At 43.0% G+C, this 27,796-nt stretch overlaps 3 protein-coding genes and 1 non-coding gene across 14 annotated transcripts in view; 2 read left to right on the forward strand and 2 right to left on the reverse strand.

The window, feature by feature from the left end:
* The window catches only part of LOC114511481 (zinc finger protein 345-like), a 447,937-nt gene that overhangs the window by 309,387 nt on the left and 110,754 nt on the right, over window positions 1-27,796 (forward strand). The gene's annotated exons all lie outside the window — the stretch shown is intronic.
* LOC114511072 (zinc finger protein 530-like) overlaps window positions 1-27,796 on the reverse strand; it is a 568,693-nt gene that overhangs the window by 11,799 nt on the left and 529,098 nt on the right. For 4 of the 7 annotated variants that reach the window (XM_028529703.2, XM_036013455.1, XM_036013458.1 and 1 more), the window contains exon 1: window positions 889-1,149. The exons of the other annotated variants lie outside the window; for them this stretch is intronic. The gene's annotated coding sequence lies outside the window, so the exon portion shown is untranslated. Of the gene's footprint in view, window positions 1-888; window positions 1,150-27,796 lie in introns of those variants that run through there. 7 annotated transcript variants of the gene reach the window in all.
* LOC114511784 lies at window positions 6,727-6,861 on the reverse strand. Its single transcript, XR_003685750.1, has one exon. It is a non-coding gene; the product is annotated as a small nucleolar RNA SNORA36 family (small nucleolar RNA).
* LOC114511157 (zinc finger protein 345-like) lies at window positions 12,777-27,128 on the forward strand. 2 transcript variants are annotated; one of them, XM_028529824.2, is made up of 3 exons: window positions 12,777-13,161; window positions 18,633-18,759; window positions 22,768-27,128. In XM_028529824.2, exons 1-3 carry the CDS (start codon window positions 13,129-13,131, stop codon window positions 25,065-25,067), a joined length of 2,460 nt encoding a protein of 819 aa, XP_028385625.1. In that variant the 5' UTR covers window positions 12,777-13,128; the 3' UTR covers window positions 25,068-27,128. The 2 variants fall into 2 exon arrangements, with proteins under 2 accessions (XP_028385625.1, XP_035869283.1); XM_036013390.1 differs by lacking the exon at window positions 12,777-13,161 and adding an exon at window positions 14,608-14,809 and having other exon boundaries at window positions 22,768-25,678.

A 27,796-nucleotide genomic window follows, 5' to 3' on the forward strand; every position in this document is an offset into this window, starting at 1 on the left:
CAACACAGCGACCAAGACACTTTTCTTCCACATTAGGAAATCTAGTTGATCCTTAATAAAAACACATCCAGAACCCAGCCACTTCTCCTAAGCCACTACTTTGATTCCATGAAGCCTCAACTGAATGACTGCAGTAGTCTCCACCCTGATTTTCCTTCTCTTTCCAGGCCCTCACAGTATGTTCTTTACTCTGAAACGGTGGAGCCTAAGACCTGAGTTTGGTCGGCTGGCTCCTCCATTCCCAAAGTCCCATCACATCCTCAGCCTCTCCTGCTCTTTGCTCCCATCCAAAAGAAAGCAGATCTATGGTTTCCTACATGCTTCCACCTCAGCTTTACTTCTAAGCAGTTTTACATCCTGGACTGTGATAACCGTCCCACACTTCTTTACATTAGGTGCCAGAAAGGAAAATAAAATACAACCATGTCCAGTTTCAACGGGTTCACGCCTGGCCTTTAAGCCAGGTAAGACCAGGGCTGGATGTCTAACCTCTGTGCCTCACTCACCGTCTTCATCACCCTCCTTCAGGCTGTTCTCACGTTGAAAGTATTCGGGAACCTTGTAAAGCCCTAACGTAGTTCCTGTCCCTCCTTTGTTTAAAATCCTCCACGGCTTCTAGAGTCCTGAGAAAGTGGACAGAACACCCAGCACATGTGACTCCACCTCAAGCACCATTCCCCGAAGGCACCGCGGACCCCAGCTTCCCCGGGTGGTCCAGGATCAGTCGCACCTCCCAGCCCCTGCACGTAACCCTCCCCAACAGCACCGGCAGACAGTTCATAGCCGTGATCAGAAACAGGACCCCACGGACCAGCGCCTCACCGTACCGGACGCCGGGGTCCACGATGCAGGGCTCGGTGGGTAATGGCCTGGGGGACGTGCACTCACCTCAGCCAGGAGCCTCAGCACGGCAGCCGCCATCCGGGCCTCGGGCAGAGGGGAACAACGGTTCTAGTCCCAGGCCCCGTGCAGAGCATCTCGGGCGGCGCCGCGGTCCAGCCTCAGACCCGCTTCTGTGGCGTGCGGACCACCCCTCCGATTTCTGGATCTCGCTCACGGCCACAAGCCCGCGCTCTGGAACCACCACCGGGAGGAACACACCCGAGCAGCCAAAATGACCGCCGGGAGGAGGACACCGGAAGTCACGCCTCCGGCTCGGTGCCACGCACGGAAACGCCTCGCTATGGAGCCCTCATTGGCGCAGCGGGGCTGCCACTCGACGCAAAGCACAAGGGTAATGTAGTTCTCACAAACTGGTGCAGGCGCTCCGGCTCTGACCTCCCACCGAAAACTTTAGACCCCAGGGCCCCTGGGAAATGGCGTCTGCGGTCCGGCCCGAGGGCTTTAGAAAGGTTTGGGTCCCTTCGTGAAGCAGCATAACTGAAGTTTCTGGGGAAAGTGGTACGTTGCCTGTCCTTGTTTGCCCAAATGTTAGGAGACATTCTCTCAAACTCATGAAGTTCAGTAGTTTCCAGGGGCTAAACATGATATTTCAGATACCTCCTCCCCAAAGGCTACAGACCCCTATGCAATATCGTTGGGTATGTTTTGACATCCGCTGATTTTTCACCAAAACTACTTCTGCTACCACCTTTGAATCACTACATAGTCATTGTTAATAGCTCTCTGTAACCTGCATTGTACATGCTAGGAGTACATTAAATTGATTTCAACTCCTGACTGGGAAGTCATTATCACTTTTCTTATTGCAGGGGCTCAGCTCCATGGGGAATTAAACTTATCTCAGAAAAAAAGGTTTAAAATGCAAAATTACATAAAGCTATTGATGACTATGTAGTGACTTGGGCTACTTCTGGTGAAACATCAGTGGATGTTGAAAATAGTTAAGACCTCAAAGATGTCTGAGAAAACAGAGTTAACGTGAGCACATGACTCGAATGGTCACTGAGGGTTTTGTATCCAAAATGTGATTCCTTTCCATTCTTGAAAATGTTGAACCATATTAGGATTGCAAAAATAAATAGAAGTCTAACGTCTGCATTACAATATTACCCTTTTAGAATTGCCCATACAGTGTTTTGTGTGCCGTGATTGTGGAAAATATTTACCAGCAACTATGGCCTTTGTTGTCATGAGAGACTTCACAAAGGTAAATGAGCTAATAAATGAAGTGAATGTGAGTCTTTTACCAAAAGCACTAGCCTCAGAAAACATTGGAGAGTTCATCCTAGAGAAAGGCTTTATCGTGAATATGGCAAGCCATCCTGGCCTCCATTGTCATCAGAGAGTACATATAAAAGAAAAGCATTATGAGTGCAATGAATGTAACAAATCTTTTACCAGTAGCAGTAAGCTGTTATCATAAGAGAGTTCACACTGAAGAAAGGCCTTATGTGTGCTGTGAATGTGGGATGTCCTTTATATTGTTTGTGGTTGCCTCTCTCGCACCCCCAACCAGGGGACCTGGCCTACAACCCAGGAATGTTGGTTTGAACCAGCAACCCTTTGGTTCACAGGCCAGCGCTTAATCCACTGAGCCACACCAGCCAGGGCTATATTTTGCCTTTGTTATCATAATAAAATTCATACTGGAGAAAGGCCTTATAAGTGCAATGATTGTGACAAATCCTTTATCAGTAGTAATGTCTTCCATTATCATTAGAGAGCTCACACAAGACAAAGGCCTAATGCCTGTAGTAATTGTGGGAAATCTTTTGTCCATATCAGTAGCCCTTATTATCATAAAAAACTTCACACTGTAGAAATGTTACAGAGCTCACCAAAACTGTACGTGAGCACACTGGGGCCCATCCACATAGTGCCTTAGTGAAAGACCCAACAAGTAATGCTGGAAGGAGGAGATCTTTATTTACAGCTTTTGATCCTTGGGGGGTGGGGCTCAGAGCACCTCAGCTCAGAGCCCTCCTTTTCCATGAGACCCAGAACTTCCCATGCTCCGTACTGTGCTACTAGCCAAAAGCCCCAAAAGTTTCCCATGTCTTTATCTTAAGCTGGCTGCACAAGCAGTTCTCCAGTCTCTCTAGATCAAAGTTGCCACCCTCATGTAACAGCTCTCTGCTTTAGGATCTGGGATATGTGTTCATCAGCCTCCATTTTAATAGTCCAAGAATGCTTGTGTCATGATTCCCTATATCATGGTGAAACTCTGGAAAGACACAAGTCTTAACAGTCCCAGTAAAAATTCAGGTGTAGCCGGACAGGATCTTTCATGGCCTCCTTCCTCACTGTAACTACACCCTACATGACAGAAACCCTCCTTCTTTCTAAATTGCATGGCTAAGACTGCTCCCAAGCCACATGGTCAAGAGGCTTCTCCTTCCCAAGCTGCATGGTTAAGAGACCCTGCATAACTGCTGCTCTTGAGTTTAAATCCTCACCCTGCTCCTCCTCCAAAACCCATTTCAAACTCCTCCTACAATTACTACACTTGCCAGTACTCTGGTCTCTTCTGCCCTTCTCTGCTACCATTGTTACTCTGGGCAGGCTGAACCCCGTGAAGTAGGGGAACCACCTTCTTGCTCTCTCCCAGGCTCAGTGAGCTTCTCCTCATCACAAGTCAAAGTCACACTCTCTCCCTGCCTTTGAGCCTACTTAACACATCTATAATACTAGGTAGCTGTTATATATATGTAAAGTAACTCTTTTTCAAAAAAAGTATATTTTATTGATTATGCTATTAAAGTTGTCCCATTCTTTTTCTCCCCTTTATCCCTCTACATTCAGTACCCCCACTCCCTCCAGTGTCATCCCCGCCAGCCACCCTGAGTTCATGTCTATGGGATGTTCGTATAAGTTCTCTGGCTTCTCCATTTCCCATACTATTCTTAACCTCCCCTGCCTATTATGTACCTACCAATTATGCTTCTTATTCCCTGTACATTTCCCCTCTTTCTCCACTTCCCCCTCCCCACTGTATTCCTCCATTTCTGTGATTCTGTTCTTATTCTCGTTGTTTGCTTAGTTTGTTTTTCTTTTTGTTTTCTTAGGTTCAGTTATTGATAGTTGTGAGTTTGCTGTCATTTTAATGTTCATAGTTTTGATTTTCTTAGATAAGTCCCTTTAACATTTCATGTAATAAGGGCTTGGTGCTGACGAACTCCTTTAACTTACCTTATCTGAGAAGCACTTTATCTGCCCTTCCATTCTAAATGATAGCTTTGCTGGATAGAGCAATCTTGGATGTAGGTCTTTGCCTTTTATGACTTGGAATACTTCTTTCCAGCCCCTTCTTGCCTCTAAGGTCTCTTTTGAGAAATCAGCTGACAGTCTTATGGGAACTCCTTTGTAGGTTACTGTCTCCTTATCTCTTGCTGCTTCTAGGATTCTCTCCTTCATTTTTACCTTGGCTAATGTAATTATGATGTGCCTTGGTGTGTTTCTTCTTGGGTCCAACTTCTTTGGGACTCTCTGAGCTTCCTGGACTTCCTGGAAGTCTGTTTTCTTTGCCAGACTGGGGAAGTTCTCCTTTATTATTTGTTCAGATAAGTTTTCAATTTGTTGCTCTTCCTCTTTTTCTTCGGTAATTCGGATGTTGAAATGTTTAAAGATGTCCTGGAGGTTCCTAAGCCTCTCCTCATTTTTTTGAATTCTTATTTCTTCATTGTTTTCTGATTGTATGTTGTTTTCTTCCTTCTGGTCCACTCCATTGATGTGAAACCCAGCTTTCATTCCATCACTATTGGTTCCCTGTGCATTTTTCTTCATTTCACTTATTGTAGCCTTCATTTTTTCATCTAATTTTTGACAAAAATCAACCAATTCTGTGAGCATCATGATCACCAGTGCTTTGAACTGTGCATCTGATAGGTTGGCTATCTCTCGGTTGCTTAAAAGTACAGATTCTGGGGCTTTCAGTTCTGTTTGAGCCATCTTTTTTTTCCCCCTTTAGTATGGTCATGCCTGTTATGTATGAGGGGCAGAGCCTTAGGTGTTCACCAGGGTGGGGCACCCCAATCACTGGGTTGTGATGTTGTATTGGGGGGCAGGGTCTGAGAGGGAATAATGGGGCTTGCTCCATTCTCCGTCAAACCTCAGTCCCTTCCACTGCTTTCCCTGAGCAAACTGGGCCCCTCTGGTGCCAATTCCCATGTGGGTGGGCTTGTGCAGCCTGTGGGACTTTCCAAGGACCTCTCCTGTGAGGCTGGGAGTCTCTCCCTGAGCCTCAACCCCCACAGGTGTTTTCAATCAGTTCCCCAAGGCTCTATTTCCCAGCACTGTGATCCTGGGTTGCGCACAGTGCCTTGCTTCACAATCGCTGCCTCACTGGGTCTGCTGGTTGCCACACCTTGGCCAGGGTCCACCCACTGCAGTCTTGCACACCCCAGATGCCTCATGTGCCGGGTCCCAACACTCTCTGCTATCCCTGCTGAGACCTGCGCCCAGCTGCCCGACTCTGCTCCTCCTACCAGTCTGGATGAAAGCGTCTATTTCAACTTCTTGGTTGTCCGACTTCCATACAGTTCAGTTTTCTGTCAATTCTGGTTGTTACTCTATTTCTAAATTGTTGTTGTCCCTATCTTGGTTGTGGGAGGAGGCATAGTGTGCTTACCTATGCCTCCATCTTGGCTGATTGGCTGGCACTCTTAGTAACTCCTATATGCAAAGTAACTCTTAATTGATCTGTTCACTTCCCCATCCCCCATGCCAGGTTAGTTAGGTCTTCCCTGTTTTGGGGACCTTCATAGTCCTTCTTATAGTAATATCTTCTGGGTGTCTTAAAGTAGTCATGGCCTTTATTGTCATCAAAGAGTTCACACACTACTAAGGCCTGTTGAGTGCAAAAATGTGAAAAATATTTTACCTTATAACCATATTTTTTTGTTATTAGACAGGTCACACAAGAAAGGTCTTATATGGGCAGCAAATTTGGGAAATCTTTTAGCAGTAGCTATGGCCTCTGTTACCAAAGAACTCAGGCTAGTTAAAGGCTTCAAGCATGAAATGTATGGGAGAAGTTATTTAGCCATTAAATTTTGCCCTCCTGATATTGGTTAATTCACACTCTGGAAACACTTTGATTTAAGAGGATGTGTTGTTATCTTATTCAGTGAAATGACACTGAATAAAACTCTGAGTAGCCGTCTGAGTTAAACTTCATATGAATATTCACCGTATGAACATTTCTCATAAGTTTAATGTTTAAGTTCTAAAGAACCTAACAAATTGTGATACAAACTGATTGTAACTTTTTGAATTCTTACCAGTGGTATAGAGGATTCCATTTCTGCCTCTTTAGCAAACTGTTGATTTGTTCAAATTTTTTTAATTTTAGCTCTTTAAATAAGTTTGTTGTGGTCTCTTACTGCTCTTTCAGTTTGTTCTTTAAGGATTAATGTTGAGCATTTTTGCAGATGTGTATTTAGTAATTATAAGTTACTCTAAAACCTTCTAAAGTGGGCGTGTGGACCTGAGATAAAGATTCTGGATTCGACAATTGAATGTTTTCATTGGGAAATAATGATCATTTTACCTGTAAATGCAGTGACAGTGGCTGCCTGGGGACCGAGGATTGTTTCTTTGAAAAAAAGTTACAGAGTGAGCAAGCTGCAAAAAGATATTAATGTTAATTAATGGAGTTGTACAATGACTGTTATTCACCAGTTAGAAGAGAAAAGGCTCTATGGAGCCTGAGAAGAGGTAAATTTTAATGGGTGTTACATAAAGCACATTGAGTTCTACATGACAGAATTAACGTGAATCTGGGCTTCTTTTGAATACTTAGATACTATGAAAATTTTTTTTAATTTTTGTAGTCTGAGAGGTAAATGAATAGAGCAATGCTTCCTATCCAATCATCTCTCCTATGCCTGTGTTTCAATGTCCCAAAGTTTAATAAACAGAACAGGGAAGCTGCCCTGAACTGAACTCAACACTTTGGAAGGATACTATGAAATTCTTATTTCTGCAAAGTGTGAGTCCTTTTCATAGTCCCAGACCAAGGTCTGTTTGTTTTTTGTTGTTGTTGTTGTTTTAAGATTTTATTTATTTATTTTTTAGAGAGGGAAGTGAGGGGGGAAGAGAGAGAGAGAGAGAGAAACATCAATGTGCAGTTGCTGGGGGCTATGGCCTGCAACCCAGGCACGCGGCCTGACTGGGAATCAAACCTGCGATACTTTGGTTCGCAGACCGCGCTCAATCCACTGAGCTATGCCAGCCAGGGCTCAGACCAAGTTTCCATTCATGAGAACTTGAGGAAAAACTAGTGAGGTGAGAAGCATATAGTAAGGTGAGAGTAGTGAGATGTGGATGAATGGAAGAAAAGCCACGACATGTTTCATTGCTTCAACAATTATTTACTCATGATCTCACCTTTTTCAGAAGTTCACCAAGGTCTGTGTTTGTTATACATCAGTGAATAAATGTGTCCTCAGGAAGGGTTATTCAAAAAGTTTTTAAAGATTTTATTTATTTTTAGAGAGAGGGCAGGGAGGGAGAAAGAGAGGGAGAGGAACATCGATGTGAGAGAGAAACATCAATTGGTTGCCTTTGGTATGCGCCCCAACCGGTGACTGAAATATGTACCCAAAGCATAAACTGTACCAGCAACCTTTCGCTTTGCAGGACAATGGCCAACAAACTGAACCTCACAGGTCAGGGCAGTTCAAATTTTTATCGAAAAAGTAGCCAATAAGTCAAAAAGAAATAATTCTGTATTATAGTAAATTAGAAGTTGAGAGGTATTGTGGAAATACAAAAAGAGCAGCACCCGGGAATGAGAAACATGTGGATCCTGAGGATTTTAAGGATACACATTTAGAAAGGAAGATAAAGGGATTTTATTACATTGTGTAGCTGTTCCATCGGGAAGAAAAAGCCAGTACAAAGTTCTTGTGCCAGGAACTTTCTTAGAGTGTCAGACTACTCCTATGACCATTGTGCCAGTGGCAGGGTGCTGGAGATATTTTCTGTTTTTATTTAGAAGTGATTTTTATAATTTCTGTTAAGTTTTTAAATTTTTTTAACTCTCTGTTACATGTCTTAGCTTTAATGCTCTTCAAATGTTGGTTTATATTTCAGTATAATATTTGCTTTAAATTTTAAATAAAAAAGAATGTAGGTACATTCATGATTTCTTGTTAATTATAATGAAACTTCAGTGTCTGGGCTGACTTTTCAAAGATGGAAAAATGATTACAAAAAGGAGAATGTAAGAAAGCCATTGGCTGCAAGCACACACTTATTCAGGAGCAGGTGTTCAGACTGGAAGACAGTGTTTTCTGTGCCGTGACTGTGGGGAATATTTTACCACTAGAATTGCCTTATATTATTGTCAGAGTTTACACTGTGTAAAGGCTTTAAGTGTGCAGTAAACATAGAAAAACATTCAGCCATAAATCTGTGCCCCCTTGACACTGGAGAGTTTACACTGTGTGAATGCTTAGATTTTAGGAAATGTGTTACTGTCTTGTTCAGTGTAATGACCCTAAAATAAACTCTGAGGAGCCATATGTCTGATTTGAATTTATGTCCCCAGCAGTTTCTATGGTTTAAGGCATTTTGCCTCTACCACTCAGTAAGTCTTCAGAATGTGTACCAGCCACTACCCCAATGTGCTTGGGGGAGGTTACCTCTGTTCACCCATGTACTCATTTTTTACTTCTGTTGCCCCTCAGAAATACTCTTCCCAAGGCCAACAGTGCAGAGGCAGGAGCACAAAGGTGTAATAGTGTGGATCTGCAGTACTGGGTTGTTGCTTTTGTGACTCAGTCAGTATTACTGTTGACCTGGGTTGTAATGTCCTTCATTGCTTACTAGTATTGGTTTCTGCTGAGGCAAGACTGACCCCCGGGAGGCATGAGGAAATTGATAGTGGGTTGAAAATAATGTTCTTAAGCATATTTTCTTTTTTAAGTTTTTTATTTATTGATTTGAGAGAGAGAGAAAGGGAGAGGAAAGAGAGAGAAACATCAATTTGAGTTTTGTTGTTCCACTTATTCGTATATTCATCAGTTGACTCTTGTACATGCCCTGAGTGGGATCAAACCTACAACCTTGATGTATCAGGAGGATACTCGAACCAGCTGAGCCACCTGGCTAGGCCATATTTTCTTAAAAGAGAGAAACATAGACATTTAGTTAAATGCAGAACCATTTTCACAGCTTTATTACAGTGTAATTCATATTGCATTAAACTGCTCATACATACAATATACCATTTGATAAATTTTTTAAAGATTTTATTCATTTACTTTTAGAGAGAAGGAAAGAGAGGGAGAGGAACATTGAAGTGAGAGAGAAACATCAATCATTTACCTCTTGCATGCACCTCAACTGAGGATTGAACCTACAACCCAGGCATGGGTGCTGACTGTGAATCAAACCCGCAATGTTTTGCTTTGCAGGTGACGCCCAACCAACTGAGCCACACCAGTTAGGTCTCATTTGATAAGTTTTGATGTAGTATTGAACCTGTGAAACCATGATCATAGTCATAATAATAAGTATATCTGTTACTGTATATTTACCTATTTTTATAATCTTTCTCTCACTGTCCTTCCCTTCTTCCAGATAACCATTGACTTATATTCCCTTAAAATTGATACCTTGCATTTCATTAAATTTGAATGCTTGCAGTTATGAAATGTATGTGTTAATACATTTTTAAGATTTCTCAATGTTGTTAGATGAATAGCTCACTTTTTTTTGGTGAGTAATGTTACCTTTGTATATACAAATATTAGTTTGTCCCTTCCTTTGCACATGTGTTATTTCCAGCTATCTTCCTTTTCTTTTCTCAATAAATTAGAATGCAGTGTCTGACTCACAGGGTAGGTTAATATTTAAGTTTTGAAATGATTCACATATTGTCATTTAATCAGTTTTGTTTTGCATTTTTATCAAGAGTGTATGAGGGTTTCATTTCTTCACACTGTTTATCTAATATCTAATGTTAGCAGGGCTAGTAATTAACCCTGCTGACAATAATAATAATTATATTTGTTTTTCACCTTTTCCTCAAATCTTGTGTTTGCAGCCCAACAATTAATAATTGCTAAAGGTGTATAAGACAACTTTTGTATTATTAATAATAGTCTTTTTATGTTTTCTTTTTTGAAATTTAGAAGAAATGCTATTATAAAAGGAAGGAAGGAAATGTCTATATTTTTGAAAGACGTTAAAAGAAAGTAGTTCATCTTAATAAGTTGGTTACTTCTGAGTTAAAAAAAAGACAAGCCCTGGCTGGTGTGACTCAGTGGATTCAGTGCCAACCTGAGAAACAAAACATTACCGGTTTGATTCCCAGTCAAAGCACATGCCTAGATTGCAGACCAGGTCCCCCAGTGTGGGGAGTGCAAGAGGCAACCACACATTGATGTTTTTCTCCCTCCCCCATCTCTAAAAATAAGTAAATAAAATCTTTTTAAAAAATAAAATTACAGTAATGATAAAAAGAAATTCTTACTGTCCTTTTGTCCTCATTGTTATTGTTATCTTGTTAATTGTTGACTGTAACTATCCTGTACCTCCTTATGTAAAAGAAGTATGTGTCTATCATTTTCTATTTTATTCAATCCCAGAGGTTTCCCCCCAATTTTGCTTTCTCCCACCTCCATATTACCAATGGATTTCATGTAACCCACTTGTGTCTTTTTTTTTTACTGCAATGTATAAAATAAGGTACAAAACTGCCATTTTTTGGAGCATTTTCTCAATTCATTGAGGTTTTCCTTTCAGTAGCTGTCCATTGCGCTCAAATAAACTCACGAAATTTCTTAAGGATTGGAAGTTTCTTATGTTAACATACGATCTAATAAATCATGCAACATCCTAGCAACTTGAAAGGTGCTAAGAGTTGCACAAAATGGAAGGATTTTATAGACAGAAACAGGAGCAGGAAGGGGGATTAAGAAGTTAAATGAGTGGAATATTTTAGGCAAAGTCACCTTCCCGTAGGGAAAGGTGAGGGTCTTATTTGACAGGATATTTTTGAGCCAGGACTCCTTTTCTTAAAGGGGAGAAGACCTGGAAAATTTTTTATTATTGAGATTCCTCTTCTTTCTATGGGGGATGGAGAGGGTTCTTGAGACACATTCATTACCTTACTGATGGTTGGCCAGAAATCATGTTTCTGGGAAGGGTTGAAACTGCAATTAGCAGATATTGTGCAGATGTTCAGCATCAGCAATGTTATCTTGGGCCTGTGGTTTTCTGTTTAAAAATAGCCTGTTGTTCTGAAGCACAGGTAACACATGAACTTGGAATTCACAATGAAATGGGGCATAGTCTCGTGGGCCTGAGCCCTGAACATATCTTCAGGTAGATAGTGTCAGAATTGAGTTTTTGGTGCAATTAACAAGTAAAGACCTTCCCTCCAGGTAGCAGCAGCGCTTTCCAGGATCTTCCTGTTGACGGGAGAGACCTGGTTCTTCTTGCTGACTCATGTGAAGAATTACATATCAGGCCCTGGCTGGTGTGGGTCAGTGGATTGAGCGCGGGCTGGGAACCAAAGTGTCCCAGGTTCGATTCCCAGCCAGGGCACATTCCTGGGTTGCAGGCCATAGATGTTTCTCTCTCTCTCTCTCTCTCCCCCTCCCTTCCCTGTCTAAAATAAATAAATAAAATCTTTTTTTTTAAATATTTTATTTATTTATTTTTAGGGAGGGGAAGGAGGGAGTGGGAGAGAAAGAGAGAGGGAGAGAGAGAGAGAGAGAGAAACATCAATGTGCGGTTGCTGGGGGTTATGGCCTGCAACCCAGGAATGTGCCCTGGCTGGGAATCGAACCTGGGACACTTTGGTTCCCAGCCCGCGCTCAATCCACTGAGCTACGCCAGCCAGGGCTAAATAAATAAAATCTTAAAAAAAAAAAAAAAAGAATTACATATCAGCAAATCTAGCAGTATATAATCAGTTTATTAGTGGCCCATTCTCATGTAAGAGAACAGGACTGGGTAGAGTAGGGAGTGAAAGGCAAAGTTTCAGGGCAAAGAAGGGTGAGAAAAGTAAGAGCGGCTGAAGACCAGGGTGGCAAGCCCCTGGCAGCCTAAGGCCAGGTGGCCAGAGGCCCTGTGGCCTGAGAGCCAAGAGCCCTGAGAGAGAGACAGAGGGGGATGGGGGGAGGGGAAGAGGGAGTCCTTTGTTATCAGGACTTATATAGTTAGTGGGATAGAAGGGAAAAAAGTTACATATTGATTAACGGGTAAATGTGGTGCCAGTTTTCCTGGGGAAGTAACTTAGGTATGTGTGGGAGTCTGTTAGCTCAAATCCTTATCTTGCTCCAGACTCCATTTGGTCATCTTGTTATAAAACAAATACTCTACAGGAGGCAGTTAATTAAAATTGGGGCACTTTCCAAAGTTATTTATGGGCTCTTTGTGTAAGCATCAGCGACCCCCTCCTAAAACAGATAATGACCAGAGGTAGGCAATTAACCAGAGTTGTTTTATGGGATCTTTTTTTGGGCACCACGGACCCTCTCCCACATTCAGACCTTGGGATAAAAAGCATAGTTTCAAGGCTTTCTTTCCCAGACAGTGGAAATGTTACATAGAATTTCAAGGACTTCCCTTCTTTCTTGCTAACATAGTGTTTCTTGTGATGTTGGAACACCTGGCAATATTATCACACCAGGCTTAGGACTGTTGAGTTAGCATGTGGGACTTGTCTCCTTCCTCCTTCCTCCATTTACTATTTATTCTACCTAATTGGTAAAAGGTGTTTCCTGGCAACCAGGGTTAATAAATGCTGGCCAGTGACAGTATTGCAGTCTCAGAGTTCTTCCTATGCTGTCTCCTGTCTCATTCCCAATGCAAACATCCTGATTGCTAGGGTTAGAAACATCCCGCTCTGTAGCCATTACATCCCTGTGAACTACATTACCCAGAAGAACGTGCTGTGAGTTGAGCCAGTGATAGGTCAGAATAAAAGCATTTCATGAGCTTCAACCACAAGGGGCCGGACTTCCGGGACACTCTTACTGGTGGTCATTATTGCTGCTGTGCGTGTGCTTTAAATTGGGGGCTGCTGGGCTGGTTTCGAGGTGATAAAAACGGGGAAACCGGGAAGGAGTCGTCGCCGCCTCAGCACAGACAGAGGTGTGAGGCTCCCTCACGACCCCAGGGTGACCCGCTGGGGTCGGGACTACGACGGCAGTGCCCGGCGCCCCCTCCTCTCCCGCTGCTTCCGCGCCCCTTGGCGCACACAGTCCGATGGCGGCGGCTGCACGGAGGCGCCAGGCTGAGGTGAGTTCGCTCCTGTGCGCCCTCACCCCTCACTTCACCGAGCCCTGCAACCTGGGTGCGGGCTCCCACCACATCCTACAGCCCCAGACCCATGCACCGCGTTTAGGTGGCGGAATGCAGGCCCTCCTGCCGGTGCTGCTGTTTGGTCAGAAATATCAGGGTGAGGGATGAGTTTTTCCTTGCTATGCCCCAAACGAGGGTGCTACGCACAGAAATAAAAGTGAAGGATGGAGGTGGTCACGGTAACCGTGTGGCAGGTGAGGCAAGCTTCAATGGGATGAGTGGACGTGATGGTTCTGGAGGCAGAGAAGGAACTGAGGTGAGGTGTCACTGAGGGCAAAGCTTCTGCCTGTTCGCTAGTGGAACAAGGTGCAGCCAGAGGGGGACACCCCCAAATAGGGATTTGGAATACGGTCCAGAACTCAAGGTGTTCAGGAAATATTACGATACCCACCCCCCGCACAGGTATGTGTTGGGGGAAGGGGCACTTGGAGCAGGGCCATTGAGAGCTGTTTTGCATAGCAACAGCCTTGCAGATAACCTCTGGCGTGGTCATTTAACATATGTATAATTGGTTACATAGATACGTTAAATAGCTGTGGCCATGCTCTGAGCCAGAGGAATGGAAGTCACTTCCCCAGCAAGACTTAATTAGGAGGCAGGTCCACCGAGTTACAGCACCTGCCTGGGAGCTTAGAGAAGATTGGCTCCATGACATGGGGCCACACCTGCCAAGGCCCGTGATGGAAGCCCAGTGAAGCTGTAAGGATATGAGAGTGCTGGTGTAACTGATTGTAGGAGGATCCTGAAACGGGGCTGCAGAGGAGGATTGGCTCCGGGATTTAAACCCAGACACGGCAGCCATTAGGGGGAGAATGGTGCGGCTTTGGCAGAGTGGAGACTTCCGCAGCCATTGTGCAGAGAGGAACACACAGCTGGGGCAGTGGAGAGAGAACCACGGGGCTTTGCCAAAGTGGGGACACCTGAAGCTTTAGTAGGGCGAACCACCACCCGGCCTTAGCAGAGATCTCGGGACACAGCTGATAGTGCCGGGAAATGAGGGAGGCCTACTAGCTGAGATGGATTACTGGGAAGAACTGGGGAAGCCACAGACTTCTATTTCTTTTCCTGAGATACGGTACCCCAGACTGGGCAAAGGAGGAAAGAAAGGACTGTGGGTGTTGTAAGGGACTTTGGGATTTTGATGAAGACATCAGGTCACTACTTTAAGTTTGTATAGCACTAAATAAACATTTTCTTTCCTTTTCACAAATCTCTGGCATTGAGAGACATTATCTCCTTTGGTGGCAGACATAACGAACCTGGGGGGTTCCTTTTGGGTAATAGCATATTGTCCGAGGCCCCCTTTGTTGTTCTGTAACACTAGAGCAGGATCTACCGCATGTGTGTGCTGTGCTGTGAAAGGGTCTGGTGTCTCAGTCTTGCTGGTGGCTAAGGTCTGGGACAAATGTGGTCATTTTTGAATGTCACTGAGCCTGGCATGGAGACATCTTCATGGAGACCATAGAGAATTTCTCCCATAATGTAAATGCTGCTGTGAATGGGATCAAAACTGGGGTTTTAAGGAAGGGAAACCGGAAAAGCTAGTCTTAGCAAAAGAGACGTTCAAACCTGTGTGGAATCGTTGGTGAGTTTGTTTGCAACAAACTAATGGCAGTCCTGGGAAGCAGAAATCTCCATGGGTTAAGAAATGCCCCTGAGAGTAGCAGTTTCCAACCTCGTTTAATACATTCGACTCAAAGGAAGAGACTTGAGGGTTGAAATCCATTGATATTAGATTAAGGAGGAAGGAGAAAGCAAAGCTGGAGGGGAACCCCTGGAATTGGAAGAAAGGTAAAATGATAGACACTTCTTTTACATCCTTGGGTACAGGATAGTTAACAGTCAACAATTCAAAAGATAAGAGCGGGTTGTGAACCAAAGGGCCCATTCTGTTCCCAGTCAGGGCACATGCCTGGGTTTTGGGCCCAGTCCCCAGTACTGGGAGCGTGAGAGACAACCACACATTGATATTTCTCTCCCTCTTCTCCTTCTCTTCCCTCCTCTCTAAAAATCAATAAATAAAATCTTGAAAAAAAAGAAAACGAGAACAATGAGGGGATTTGTGGTCTCTGCTTGTGCCCAAGGGGTTTGGGGAAAAGGAAGTTACCTTGACATTCCAGAGGCCTGCTATAAATGCAAAAGACTATAGTTAAAGTAAAGGTCAATTGACCTTTGTTAGGGAAGAATACTGGCCTAGAACATGGCTACCTTCCATGAACTGTTTAGTTAATAAGTTTTAATTTCAGACCATCTTTGTGGTTACTTTAGGCCTCTGAGTTTGTAAGGCTACCTCACAGGCCTCCCCCGAGCTTGTCAGGTTAATATGTCGCCCCTCTCCTTCCACACCTGTGCTTGTGCTGTCTTTCACCACCTGACCCACTAAGTAGAGACAGAGATTGAAACTTTTTGATGTTTTATTCAGATGGCTGGCTAATTGAAAAGACAGAGTGTATGTACACTAAAAGACCATCTTACATTTTTGCTCAAGCCAGCCTTTTGATAAGGAGGAAAAAAATGTAGATAAGGGATTTGGAATTCAGGGGGAAAAGTACAGGTAAGGGATTTGGAATTCAGAAAAAAGGTTATCAGATAGAAGCTGCAGTCCTGCAATTTCCCTGGCCTCTTCTCATGGTTGACTTGTGATTCTTTATCTATATCCTGGACAGTGGGATGCCTCTCCCTGGAACACAGTGGCTCAGATACATTCTCGGTTGTGCAGTCCTCCTGGTGTTACAGAGCTGGCCAAAACTGTAAGCCAGCAAACCATGACTTGTCTATGTAGCACCTTGGTAACACACCCACCAATTAATGCTGGAAGGAGTAGATTATTATTTACAATATTTCAACCTTGGGGGACCTCAGAGATCCTTAGCTTGGAGCCCTCCTTTCCCACAAGACCCAGTACTTCGCATGCTCCCCACCAGGCTACTGGCCAAAAGCCCCAAAAGTTTCCTATGTTCTTATTTTAAGCCCCGTCCGCAGTTTTCATTGTCTTTGCATTAAGGTCGCCATTCTTACACAGCAGCTCTTTCCTTCAGGATGTGGAATATGTGTCCATTAGCCTCCATGGAATAATCCAGGAAAGCATGTGCTGTGTTTTTCTGGATCATGGTGAAACTCAGGAAAGGCAAATCTTAATAGTCAAGGGAAAAATCCAGGTGTTGCTTGGGGTCTCTTGCAGTCAGGGTGGATCATGCCTTCAGTTCCCGAAGTTCCCCCAGAGGAAGGTTATGTGGAGAGAGGACATTGTGGCTGCTGAGGGTGAAAGCAGAGGTCAGCTGAGTCCACGTAGTGCTGCCTTTCACTGCTCAGCCAGAAAAGCAGAGACAGGGATTGAATTATAATTGTGCTTTTTTTAAACATTATTGAAATTATTTCTTTTTTGCCATTTTTTTATTTTAATTGTTGTTCAAGTACAGTTTTCTGCCTTTTACTCCCTATAATTGTGCTTTTATTAATATCAAAGTAAGACAGGCTAGTGAAAAGCTAGGAAGATTCCTGGGAGAGTGGAATGGGGAAACTGAGATAAGATTAAGGTGAAACTGAGCAACTTGCAGCCAGCTGTTGAAATGTAAGAAGACCTTATCTCCCCTTAACAGGGACAATTGAGAGTCAATGGTTTATACCCCTCCTCCCTAACCAGAGAATACCTAACCTCCCCAGCTATAAGGCTATCAACCACTGTCCTCAGGAGAAGAGAGGAAGAGGAGTTTTAATGCAAATGCAGGGATAACAGCAGAAAAGGTAGCCAGTTTGGGCAGAAGCCTCTGACTACCCTTTCTGTTCCCACTCCCCTTACTCCTGGAGATTCCCCCTCCCATTTTCTTACAGTTCCCCTGTGTAAACTCACCTCCGAAAGGAAGGTGGGTGCTAGGTTTTTCACCAGCCACCTTTACCAGACTGCTGGCCTCTGTCATTAATAAGAGCACAGTTATAATCCAATCCCTGTCTGCTTTCTAGGAGAGCAGTGACAGGCAGCAGGAGCCCTGGACTCCATTGTCCTTGGTTTCAAGAGGCAGGCAATCTGAGAAGGTGGCAGGTAAAAGCCTTAACATCCACTTTCCCTTGAGCTTTCAGAAGCAGGTTTGCAAAGGGTAAATGTAGGAATATGGGAGGGGGAAGTACCTATGGGGAACTTGGAAATGCCCTTTTCCTTAGGAGTAAGAATAGGGGGAGCTGCTCAGAGAGTCATGCAGCTTCTTCCCAAGCTGGCTCCCTTTGTTCCCCTGTTACCTCTCCATTTATGTTCCTTTTCCTCTGTTCCCCATACACCCATGTTTTATGGTTGGTGCCAGAATATCTCACAACTATAATGAGAAGTGTCAAAAGAAAGCAAGTTCTGTTGCACTTTGTGGAATCTTACTAAAAGTCTTTATTACTGGTTCCTAGAACATGATGATCAGCCTCCACATTCCTGGTGACCAGATACTTCAGGGTAGGGCCGGGTTGGATGTGCCTTTGTCCTTGTTTAGTGGACCATTAACTGTAATGAGATCTCAGCCAGAACATAAGGTTAAATATAAACTTGATGACTTGGTACCTAGTCTGTTAGTAGTTCTCTAAGGCTATGATGCTGAGAAAACTGAGCTGGCCCTAATAAGAATTGTATCTCTATTTCTCAGACCAGGATGATTTAAGCCCTGTATTCTCTGGTTAGGGAGGAGAGGTAGAAACCATTTGCTCTCAAGTGTCCTTACTTAGGGGACAGAAGGTCTTGGCAGTTCACCACCTGGCCAAGAGGTGCCCAGATTATTTGGCTTTGTTTAACTTTCTTGTCTAAGATTCCCCATTGTACTCACCTAGGAACTTTCCTAGCTTTGCACTATCCTGTCACAAGAGTTCAGCAAGTGCAGAACAGAGTGAGAAGGGGTCATGTTCTCTTGAAATTTACGTGGGCTTCTGGGAAGCAAATACTGAGGCAAGAACCAGATGTATAGAGGAGGCCTTCAAAGCAGCATCTGCACAAATGTGTGCCTGTAGGAGCTCAGGTGGGGACTGAAGGTGTCAGAAGGACAATCTACAAAATGATGGGCTTATTGAGAAAAACTAGGAGTTATGGTCCCAGAGCCCTAGTGTTGGGCACTGAAGGGTGAAGCATGAGCCCGCACTTGGCTGTGTCTTGTCACAATCTAGACACCCCAAAGGGAATTAATGACAGGGTAGATGGGACCCTACAAGCCAGGACCAGAACTGGATTACATCTCTGTGCCTTCCTGCCTGATAAGGCTGAGTGAGGGCTGAACGATAATGAATAAAAGGGGACCTGATGGTAGGACAGGCATCAGTGGAATTCCTCTGAACTGTGCAGCTTTGGAGAAGGGTGAGTGTGAGATAGATGTGTGGGGAGGTGGGTTGTGGGTCTCACACACACAGAAAATTCATGTTTTTTCCTGTCCCCATGATAACAGGCCAGTGTGACCTTTGAGGATGTTGCTGTGCACTTCTCCTGGGAGGAATGGAGGCTGCTTGATGAGGCTCAGAGACTCCTGTACCTCCGTGTGATGCTGGAGAACTTTTCACTTATATCCTCTCTGGGTAAGACCCACGGCACACCAGTGCCTCGGACTAGACTCTACTCCATCCACCCTGAGACCTTTCTCAGTGCTCAGGTGTAGACCACGGGCACTTGTTGCTGCCCCAGTTTTCCAGGTAGTTGCTATATTGATAGGGCTGGTGTGTTTTCACTGCCCTCTTCTCTCCCTTCAGTCCCAGTCCTAAACCCTTTTAGGGAAGGATTCAAGGTCAATACTATTACATTGAGCTTGGTGGATTCACAGTGCTTGCCCTCTCAGTGTCTGGGTAAATGTGTCCAGATCTGCATCACTTTTGCATCCCAGGGTTTTAGCTGTCATTTCCTGCCGCCTACCTGGGCCAGGAGTTGCAGGTGTTGTCGTGGCTTTTACATAATTGAAGCACAACTTCTTTTTAACACTCTCCTGTGCAGTGTATAGTGTTTAAATATGTTTTCCTTTGTTTATTTATTTATGGGTTGATTTATTTTTTGGGGCGGGGGGGAAGGAAAGAGAAACATCAATGTGTGCTGCCCCCTACTGGGGACCTGGCCTGCAACCCAGGCATGTGCCCTGACTGGGAATGGAACCAGGGACCCCTTGCTTCTCAGGATGGCACTCAATCCACTGAGCCACACCAGCCAGGGCTTCCTCCCCCAACCAACCCCCCCCCCCAGAAAGATTTTATTTATTTACTTTTAGAGAGAAGGTAAGGTAAGGAGGGGATGGGGAGAGAAATATCGATGTGTGAGAGAGATATCACTCGGTTGCCTCTTGCACGCCCCCAGCCTGGGACCTGGCCTGCAACCCAAGTAAGTATGTGCCCCGACTAGGAATCTAACCAACGACCTTTCTGTTCTCAAGCAGTGCCCAATCCACTGAGCACACCAGCCAGGTGAAAGTGCTTCTTTTTGTTCAGAGTTTTGGGAGACATTAAGAAGGGTTAATATTAATCATTCTTTACATTTCATAGAATTTACCAGTGAAGGTACCTTTTGTTATTGGAAGATTTTTTGATACTGATTTAATTTCCATACTAGTCAGATTTTCTGTGTCTTCATAATTCAGTGTTGATCAGTTGTATGTCTTCTGGGGTATCTGATTTTGTGGCCTGATTTCATGGTAGTCTTCTGGGATCCTCTGTCTCTGTGCTATCAGTTGTAGTTTGTCTTCTTTTATTTCTGAGTTAATTTATTTGCATCTTCCTTCCAGTCTTAAGTTAACCTAGCTAAAGATTTGTCAATTGACCAAAGTGTCGCAGGTTCGATTCCCAGTCAGGGTACATGCCTGGGTTGCACGCCATGACCCCCAGCAACCACATATTGATGGTTTTCTCTCTCTCTCTCTCTCCCTCCTTTCCCTCTCTAAAAATAAATAAATAAAATCTTTTAAAAATTATTTAAAAAGAAAAGATTTGTCAATTGAATTAATGTATTGGAAAAAAACAGCTCTTAGACTTGTTGGTGTTGTTGTTTTTCTACTTTTATTTTATTTATTTTTTCACTGATCTTTGTTCTTTTTCTTTGTTATGCTCTTCTTTTACTAGTTCCTCAAAATTTAAGTTTAGGTTACTAAGTTTAAGTTTAGGTTGTTTGGAATCTTTCTGTTTTCTTAACAGTCGCATTTATAGCTCTGAATGCTCCTCTTAGAATAACTTTTGCACATTCCATATATTTTCACTTGTTTTACATTAAAAATTTTTTTTCTTTGATTGATGAGGAGTATGTTATTTAATGTCCACATATTTGTGGATTTTTCAACTCTCTGTTACTGATTACTGGGTTTATCCATTGTTTTAGCAAAAGGTACTTGATATGATTTTAGTCTTCTGAAATTTGTTAAGCCTTTATTTTTTTTAATTTTTTTAAGTTGTTGTTCAAGTACAGTTTTCTGCCTTTTACTCCCTGTTAAGTCCTTTTTTGATGTAACATAAGATTAATCCTAGAGAATTTTCTGTGTGTACTTGAGAAGAATGCATATTGTGCTGTAATAGGATGAAATGTTCTTTATATGCCAGTTAGGTCTGTTTGGACTAAAGTGTGAGTCAATTCAAATACATCTTTATTAAACTTTTGTCTGGTTATCTCCTCATTGTTGAAAGGGGGATGTTGACGTTTTTTACTAATACTCTGTTGCTGTTTTCCTGTATTCAGATATAGTAGTATTTGCTTAATACTTACTTCAGATCCTCTGATATGTGTTGCATATATACATACAGTTGTTACATGCTTTTGATGAAGTTACTCCATTTTCATTATGTAATGACCTTTTTTATCTCTTGTGATAGTTTTTCACATGGAGTCTATTTGGTATAGCTAACACTGCTCTCTTTTGATTTTCATTTGTGTGTAATATCTTTCAATCCCTCACTTTCAACCAATGTGTGTTCTTACTGCTGAAGTTACTCTATGGTAGGCAGGATATACTTAGGTCTTATTTGTTTGTTTGTTTGCTTAATATTTATTTTAGCCAGTGTCTTTTGATTGGAGAATTTCATTAGGATCTACTATTACCATCTTGTTTATTATCTGACTGCTTATAGTTTCTTTTTTCCTTTCTTCTTTTTCTTTGTAATTTGATGATATATGGTGGTAGGTTTTTATTTCTTTGTCTTTATTTTTTGTCTATCAACTATACCTTTTTGCTTTGTGGTTTCCAGAGGCTTATCTAAAACTTCTTACAGGTAAAACATTCTACTTTAAGCTGATAACGGCTTCAATTGCATATTAAACCAATACTCCTACTCTCCCCACACACATACACATTTTATGTTTTTGATGTTACAATTTGATAACCATTACCAAATTGGAGTAGTCTGAATTTGAGTCAATACTTAACCTTTACCAGACTATTTTATATTTACATGTTACTAATTTGTGTACTTTTCTTTGTACTTGAACTGCTTGCTGGAGCATTTCTATTTTTTTATTATCACTTTTATTTTGTTCTATTTTATTTTAATTGTTGTTCAAGTAGTTTTCTGTCTTTTACTTCCATCCCAGCCCTCCCCACCTTCCTCCCATTGAAACGCCCCCCAGCCCCCACCCCGCCATAGTTTTTGTCCATGTATCCTTTATACATTTTCCTGTAAACCCTTCCCCTTTTCCCCTGGAGCATTTCTTACAGGGTAGGGCAAGTAGTGATAAAGTCCCTCAGCTTTTCTTTGCAAAAGTGTCTCTTCGTTTCTGAAAGACAACTTCACTAATAAAGTATCTTGGCTTGCAGATTTGTGGGAAAAACAGCAATTGGTTGCCTCATGTACAGCCCCACTGGGGACATGGCCCACAAACCAGGCACTGGAACCAAACCAGCACATTTCAGTTCACAGGCCAGTGCTCAATCCACTGAGCCACATAAGCCAGGCCATTGGTTGTTGCTTGTATGTGCCCCGACCTGGGATCAAACTCACATCACTGGCTCATGTGGATGATGCTCTAATCATCTGAGATACAAGGCCAGGGCTCCTATTCCCGCATTGACACTTTGCTGACCTGTCATTTCTACTACTCATCACTTCCATTGTGGTTTCCAGCTCTGCTGATCCCACGTTTCACCCACTCTCTCATCCCTCTTTCTATAGTATTCTTGAATATTGACGCCTAGGTGTTGTGCTCTGAGTTGTTCCCAAATCTACATATTGACCTTGTACAGCAGCTAATATCTTGCATTTGGATAGTAATGGACTTACATGCATGCTTTTACCCAGCGTAATGTCAGCAGCACAGGAGGATGTGCAGGAAGCTGTTGGCAGAGGAAATGCATTGTAAGCCCTGCCTCACTCTGTGTGTCATGCCTGTCTAGTAGCCTTCCCCTGGAGGGGTTTCCATTATATTGTGACTTACAAGCCCAGTAACATAACACAGTGAGCCAGTTCTTCAGCTGAACATCCTTGTTTTGAAAAGGATTTTATTTATTCATGCCTACATGTGACCTGAGGATATGTGTCATGGGGTTCTCTCTTTTCTGTAGTCAACAGGTACTTCTCCAGCATTTCTTTCTTTCTTTATTTACTTATTTATTTATTTTTGTTCAGGTTGCTGCTGTGGAGCAGAGGGTGTGGAGGCACCCACTGAACTGAACATTTGTGCACAAGCGCCTCAGGAAAGGAATGCCAAGGCAGCTTCATCTTCCCAGAAGAGCCACCCCTGTGAGGGTTGTGGGACAGTCTTGAGAGACATTTTCAGCTTGTTTGAGCAGCATGGAACACAGCAGAGCCCACCACTGCTGAGGTGTAGGGCATGTGCAAAACGATTTCATTTCAGTGCAAAGTGTCATCAGTACAAGGAGCAGCTTATGGGACAGAAACCCTTCAAGAGTAGTGTGGACAGGACCTCATTTGTGAAGAGGAAGCCCTTTACCTGTGGCAAGGTTCAGAAGGACTTCCTGGCTAGCTCGAGTCCTCAGCAGCAACAGGACACCCATAAAGCACAGGAGCCAAACAAAGGCACCCAATGGGAAGCAACATTACAAAGCAGAAAAAGTCATTACACTTTGGAAGAAGGCAAGGAAGCCTTTAAGCCCCAACACATACTTATTCAGGACCAGGCTGTCCATACTGGAAGACAGTGTTTTGTGTGTGGTGAATGTGGAAAAACATTCAGCTCCAAATCCTCATTTGTCACGCACTGCAGAGGCCACACTGGAAAAGGCTTCCCTGTGGATACTGAAAGTGGAAAATCGTTTAGTGAAGCCTCAACCCTCCGTGAGCATCAAAAAATTCATACTGGAGCAAGGCAGTACAAGTGCAGCAAATGTGGAAAATCCTTAAGCCTCACATCTGTCCTCATTCATCCCAACGGACAGGAAAGTGCAGAAGACAATTACATGTGTACTGAATGTACTCAGTCATTTAGTGATAACTCAGCATTTAATCAATCTCAGAGAGTTCACACTGGAGAAGAAACTTATGAATGCAACGAATGTGGAAAATCTTATAACAGTAGGCGGAAACTGGTTCGACACCAGAAATCTCACAGAACAGAAAGGCCTTATGGGTGTAGCAAGTGTGGGAAATCCTTTACTGATAGGGGGAAACTTGGTCGACACCAGAAATCTCACATAGAAGAAAGGCCTTATGGGTGTAGTGAGTGTGGGAAATCTTTTACTGAGAGGGGGAAACTTGTTCGACACCAGAAAATTCACACAGGAGAAAGGCCGCATGTGTGTACTATATGCGGTAAATCTTTTTATCGTCGCTGCAACCTTACGTATCATGAGCGCAGCCACCGAGGAGAAAAGCCTTACAAGTGTGAATGTGGGAAGTGTTTCACCACTGGCTCTGCCCTCTATTACCATCGGAGAGTTCACACAGGAGAAAGGCCTTATGAATGTACTGAATGTGGGAAATCTTTTACCTGGATCAATGCCCTTCAGTGTCATCAGAGAGTTCACACAGGAGAAAAACCTTATGTGTGCAATGAATGTGGGAAATCTTTTCCCAGGATTTATAACTTTCGTTGTCATCAGAGACTTCACACTGGAGAAAGGCCTTATGAATGCAGTGAATGCGGGAAGTCTTTTGCCTGGATGAAAAGCCTGCATTATCATCAGAGAGTTCACATAGGAAAAAGGCCTAGTGAGTGCAGTGAATGTGGGAAATCTTCTACCTCGAACAAAAGCTTTTGTTATCATCAGAAAGTTAATACAAGAGAAAGGCCTTATATGTGCAGTGAGTGCGGGAAATCTTTTACCCAGAACCATAGCCTTCGCTGTCATCAAAGAATTCATACAGGGAAACGGCCTTATGAATGCAGTGAATGTGGAAAGTCCTTTATCTCCCACCAATACCTTCGTAATCATCAGAGAGTGCACACAGGAGAAAGGCCGTATGAGTGCAGTGAATGTGGGAAATCTTTTGCCCGTCGCAACACTCTCTCTTATCATCAGAGAGTTCATACAGGAACAAAGCCTTACAAATGCAGTGAGTGTGGAAAATGTTTTGCCTCTAGTTCCACCCTCCGTAGCCATGAGAGAGTTCACACAGGAGAAAGGCCATATAAGTGCAGTGAATGTGAAAAATCTTTTACCGCGAGCTCTGCCCTCCGTTATCATCAGCGAGGTCACACAGGAGAAAGGCCTTATGAATGCAGCAAATGTGGCAAGTCATTTAAGGATAGTTCCCAATTCAGTCTACACTGTAGACGTCATACTGGGGAAAGGCCTTATGAGTGCAATGAATGTGGGAAATCTTTTATCAGTAATTCTAAACTTCATGATCATCAGAGACTTCACACAGGAGAAAGGCCTTATGAGTGCAGTGAATGTGGGAAATCTTTCATTAGTAATTCTAAACTTCATAATCATCTGAGAATTCACACTAGAGAAAAGCCTTAAGTGTGCTGGCAATGTGCAATTTTCTGTTCATTGTAACAGTCTGGAGGAAATTCTTTCAAGAGACTTTTGAATTGAAACTTTTCCATGTGAATATGCACAGTATGGAAATTGCCTGTCATTTTCACTTATATGGGAAGTGTTTGTAAATATGTCACACTTTCTGACTTGCCCAAGGCTCCTTCTAGGTTTATTGTGTAGCTGCATTCTGTGGTTCTAGTCCTTTCACCTTTACCACAGTGCAGGTCCACAAAGTTTGTATCATTCAACACCCTAATGTGCTCAGGGAAGCTGAACTCTGGTCTCACGAGTGTTGTAGCAAACTAGAAATGACTGGAGCCCTCAGGAAGGCAGCTTTCTCTTTACTAGTAATTTGGATATGGACTAGGTCCTCTGTTGACCCTGAGAATGTCATGAGTTCTGCACTCAAGCTTGCATAGAAATGTCTACCTGTTCCAGAGATGTGTTCATCTCACCTGATGTTTTGATGAGATTTTCCAGCTTATGAACTTGGTACATGCCTTCTGCACATTGCTTTGGCTTGCACTAATTCAAGCCTTATTTTTACTTTTGAGGATCTTATTTGATTTTAGAGAAAGGGAAAGAGGGAGAGAGTGTTAATGTGAGGAGGAAACATTGATGAGTTGCCTCTTGCACACACCTGAATGGGGGAACTGAACCCACAACTTAGGCATGTGCCCTGACTGGGAATAGAACATACCACCTTTTGCTTTGTGGGACAACACCTAACCAACTGAGCCACACTGGTCATGACCAGGCCTTAATGTTTAAGTTTTTCTTTAGTTTTGGTTATTCTTTGTACGGGGTAGTTTATAAACTGATTCAGGCTCTAAAACCGTGAAGAGCTGAGCAAACTTTTTATGGTTTCAAATTTTGTCTAGTTGTTGAGGGACTGTATGATGGCAGAACATAACTGGCTAGTTTTGACCAAATTTGCATGGCTATCCACAGACTTCTAGAAAGGACTGAAGGCTTTCTGTTTTTTGTTTAGATGCCATGAGTTTTAGGAGTCTTTGAGATGATCCTGAGGGGAAGGCAGGTGTGAGAACCTGCGGTACTTAGAAGAGTAGCCTGTTTTTTTTTCCCTTGCCCACGACAGATGTCACAGATTGTACTAGCACAGTTGAGGGTCTATCTTTTCTCAGGTCTAGAGAAAGTCACGTGCCCTGGCTGGCGTCCACAACTCATTGGGCTTATAGAGTCACTGGTTGAACAACTGGGTCCATGGAAAACCATAGTTAGTGCAGAAACACTAATAGTGGCCTATTAGGGATTGGAGGAGACTGCAGCCAGCTGGATAGAACTTGCCTCATCCAAAGATGTACCCGGAATTATTTCTGTGACCCCGACTGCATGATGAGTGTACACAGATCTGAGGAACGCCAGGCATCATTATCTTGTGTAGCTGACATCACTGTGACAAAAAACAAAAATTATCAAGAGGCTTTGTGGATTCCCATAGCCACTCAGTGATGTCTGCCTCAAAGCCATTACTACACACCAGGAAAGGAGAAGAGATGGTGGAGGGACATGTCCTCCAGGGTTATGATTCTTGATGCAGGCAGCATTCTTGTGGACTAATGTACAGATGTTCATTACTCACCACATTTGATGCCATCGAGGCAATACTGAGCCCTAGAGGGCCTGAGGAAAGATGGTGGAGTCAATGTAGAGTGGTCAAGCCTATTTTCCAAAACAAGTATAATACAAAGTTTGTTGTAATCTTGAGCCATTTTTTACAGTTTCACTACCAATTTACATGCACTACCTGCATCTATATAAGGTATACAATTTGATAAATTTTGACGTAGGTATGAACTTATGAAACCATTATTGTAGTTCTGATAGTGACCACATCTGTCCTTCCTTGCTCACCAGCTGCCACTGAGGCCAGGCAGGTGTTGCTAGGACAGAAGAGCTCATGGTGTCAATATAGAGTTTTATAGCATATTTTCTGAAAAGAGTGTGAAGCCTAGGTTTTTCTTTTTAACTGTTTTTATCATTTAGTAAGGAATAAGTGACAGGCAATAAAACATTAAAGTTTACATTTTTGTTAAGTATTTCCGTGTATAACAACCTGTGAACAGGTCATCCCCATGAGAATGAGTCTCTGTCACTTGCATATGTGCCTTGTGTTTTTTCTCTGTAATCCCTCCTCCTAGCCTTCCCTGACATCACAGCAACCATTGATTTGCTCTTTGTATAGATTGGATTGCATTTTCTAGACTTTTTTTGGTTGTAATTAAAAAGTGTTTGTTGTTTCTCCCTCCATTCCCTCATGCCTATTTTTTGAGACACTTGTCTTATTTCTGAGTAATATTTTGTTTTCTGGATACATACCACTATCCATTCATCTGTTCAGGGCAATTGCCAATAAAGCTGATCTGGACTTTTTTTTGTTTACAATTAAAAATGTTTATTGATTTGTAGCCCTGGCTGGTGTAGCTCAGTGGATTGAGTGCGGGCTATGAACCAAAGTGTCGCAGGTTTGATTCCCAGTCAGGGTACATGCCTGGGTTGCACACCATGACCCCCAGCAACCACACATTGATGTTTCTCTCTCTCTCTCTCTCTTTTCTCCCTCCCTTCCCTATCTAAGAAATAAATAAATAAAATCTTTAAAAAATGTTTATTTATTTTAGAGAGAGAAAAAGACATCAATTGGTTGCCTGTTATATGCACCGCGACTGGGGCTTCAAATGGCACATCCC

The sequence above is a fragment of the Phyllostomus discolor genome, chromosome 12 (assembly GCF_004126475.2).
Source record: "Phyllostomus discolor isolate MPI-MPIP mPhyDis1 chromosome 12, mPhyDis1.pri.v3, whole genome shotgun sequence".
Lineage (NCBI taxonomy): Eukaryota > Metazoa > Chordata > Mammalia > Chiroptera > Phyllostomidae > Phyllostomus > Phyllostomus discolor.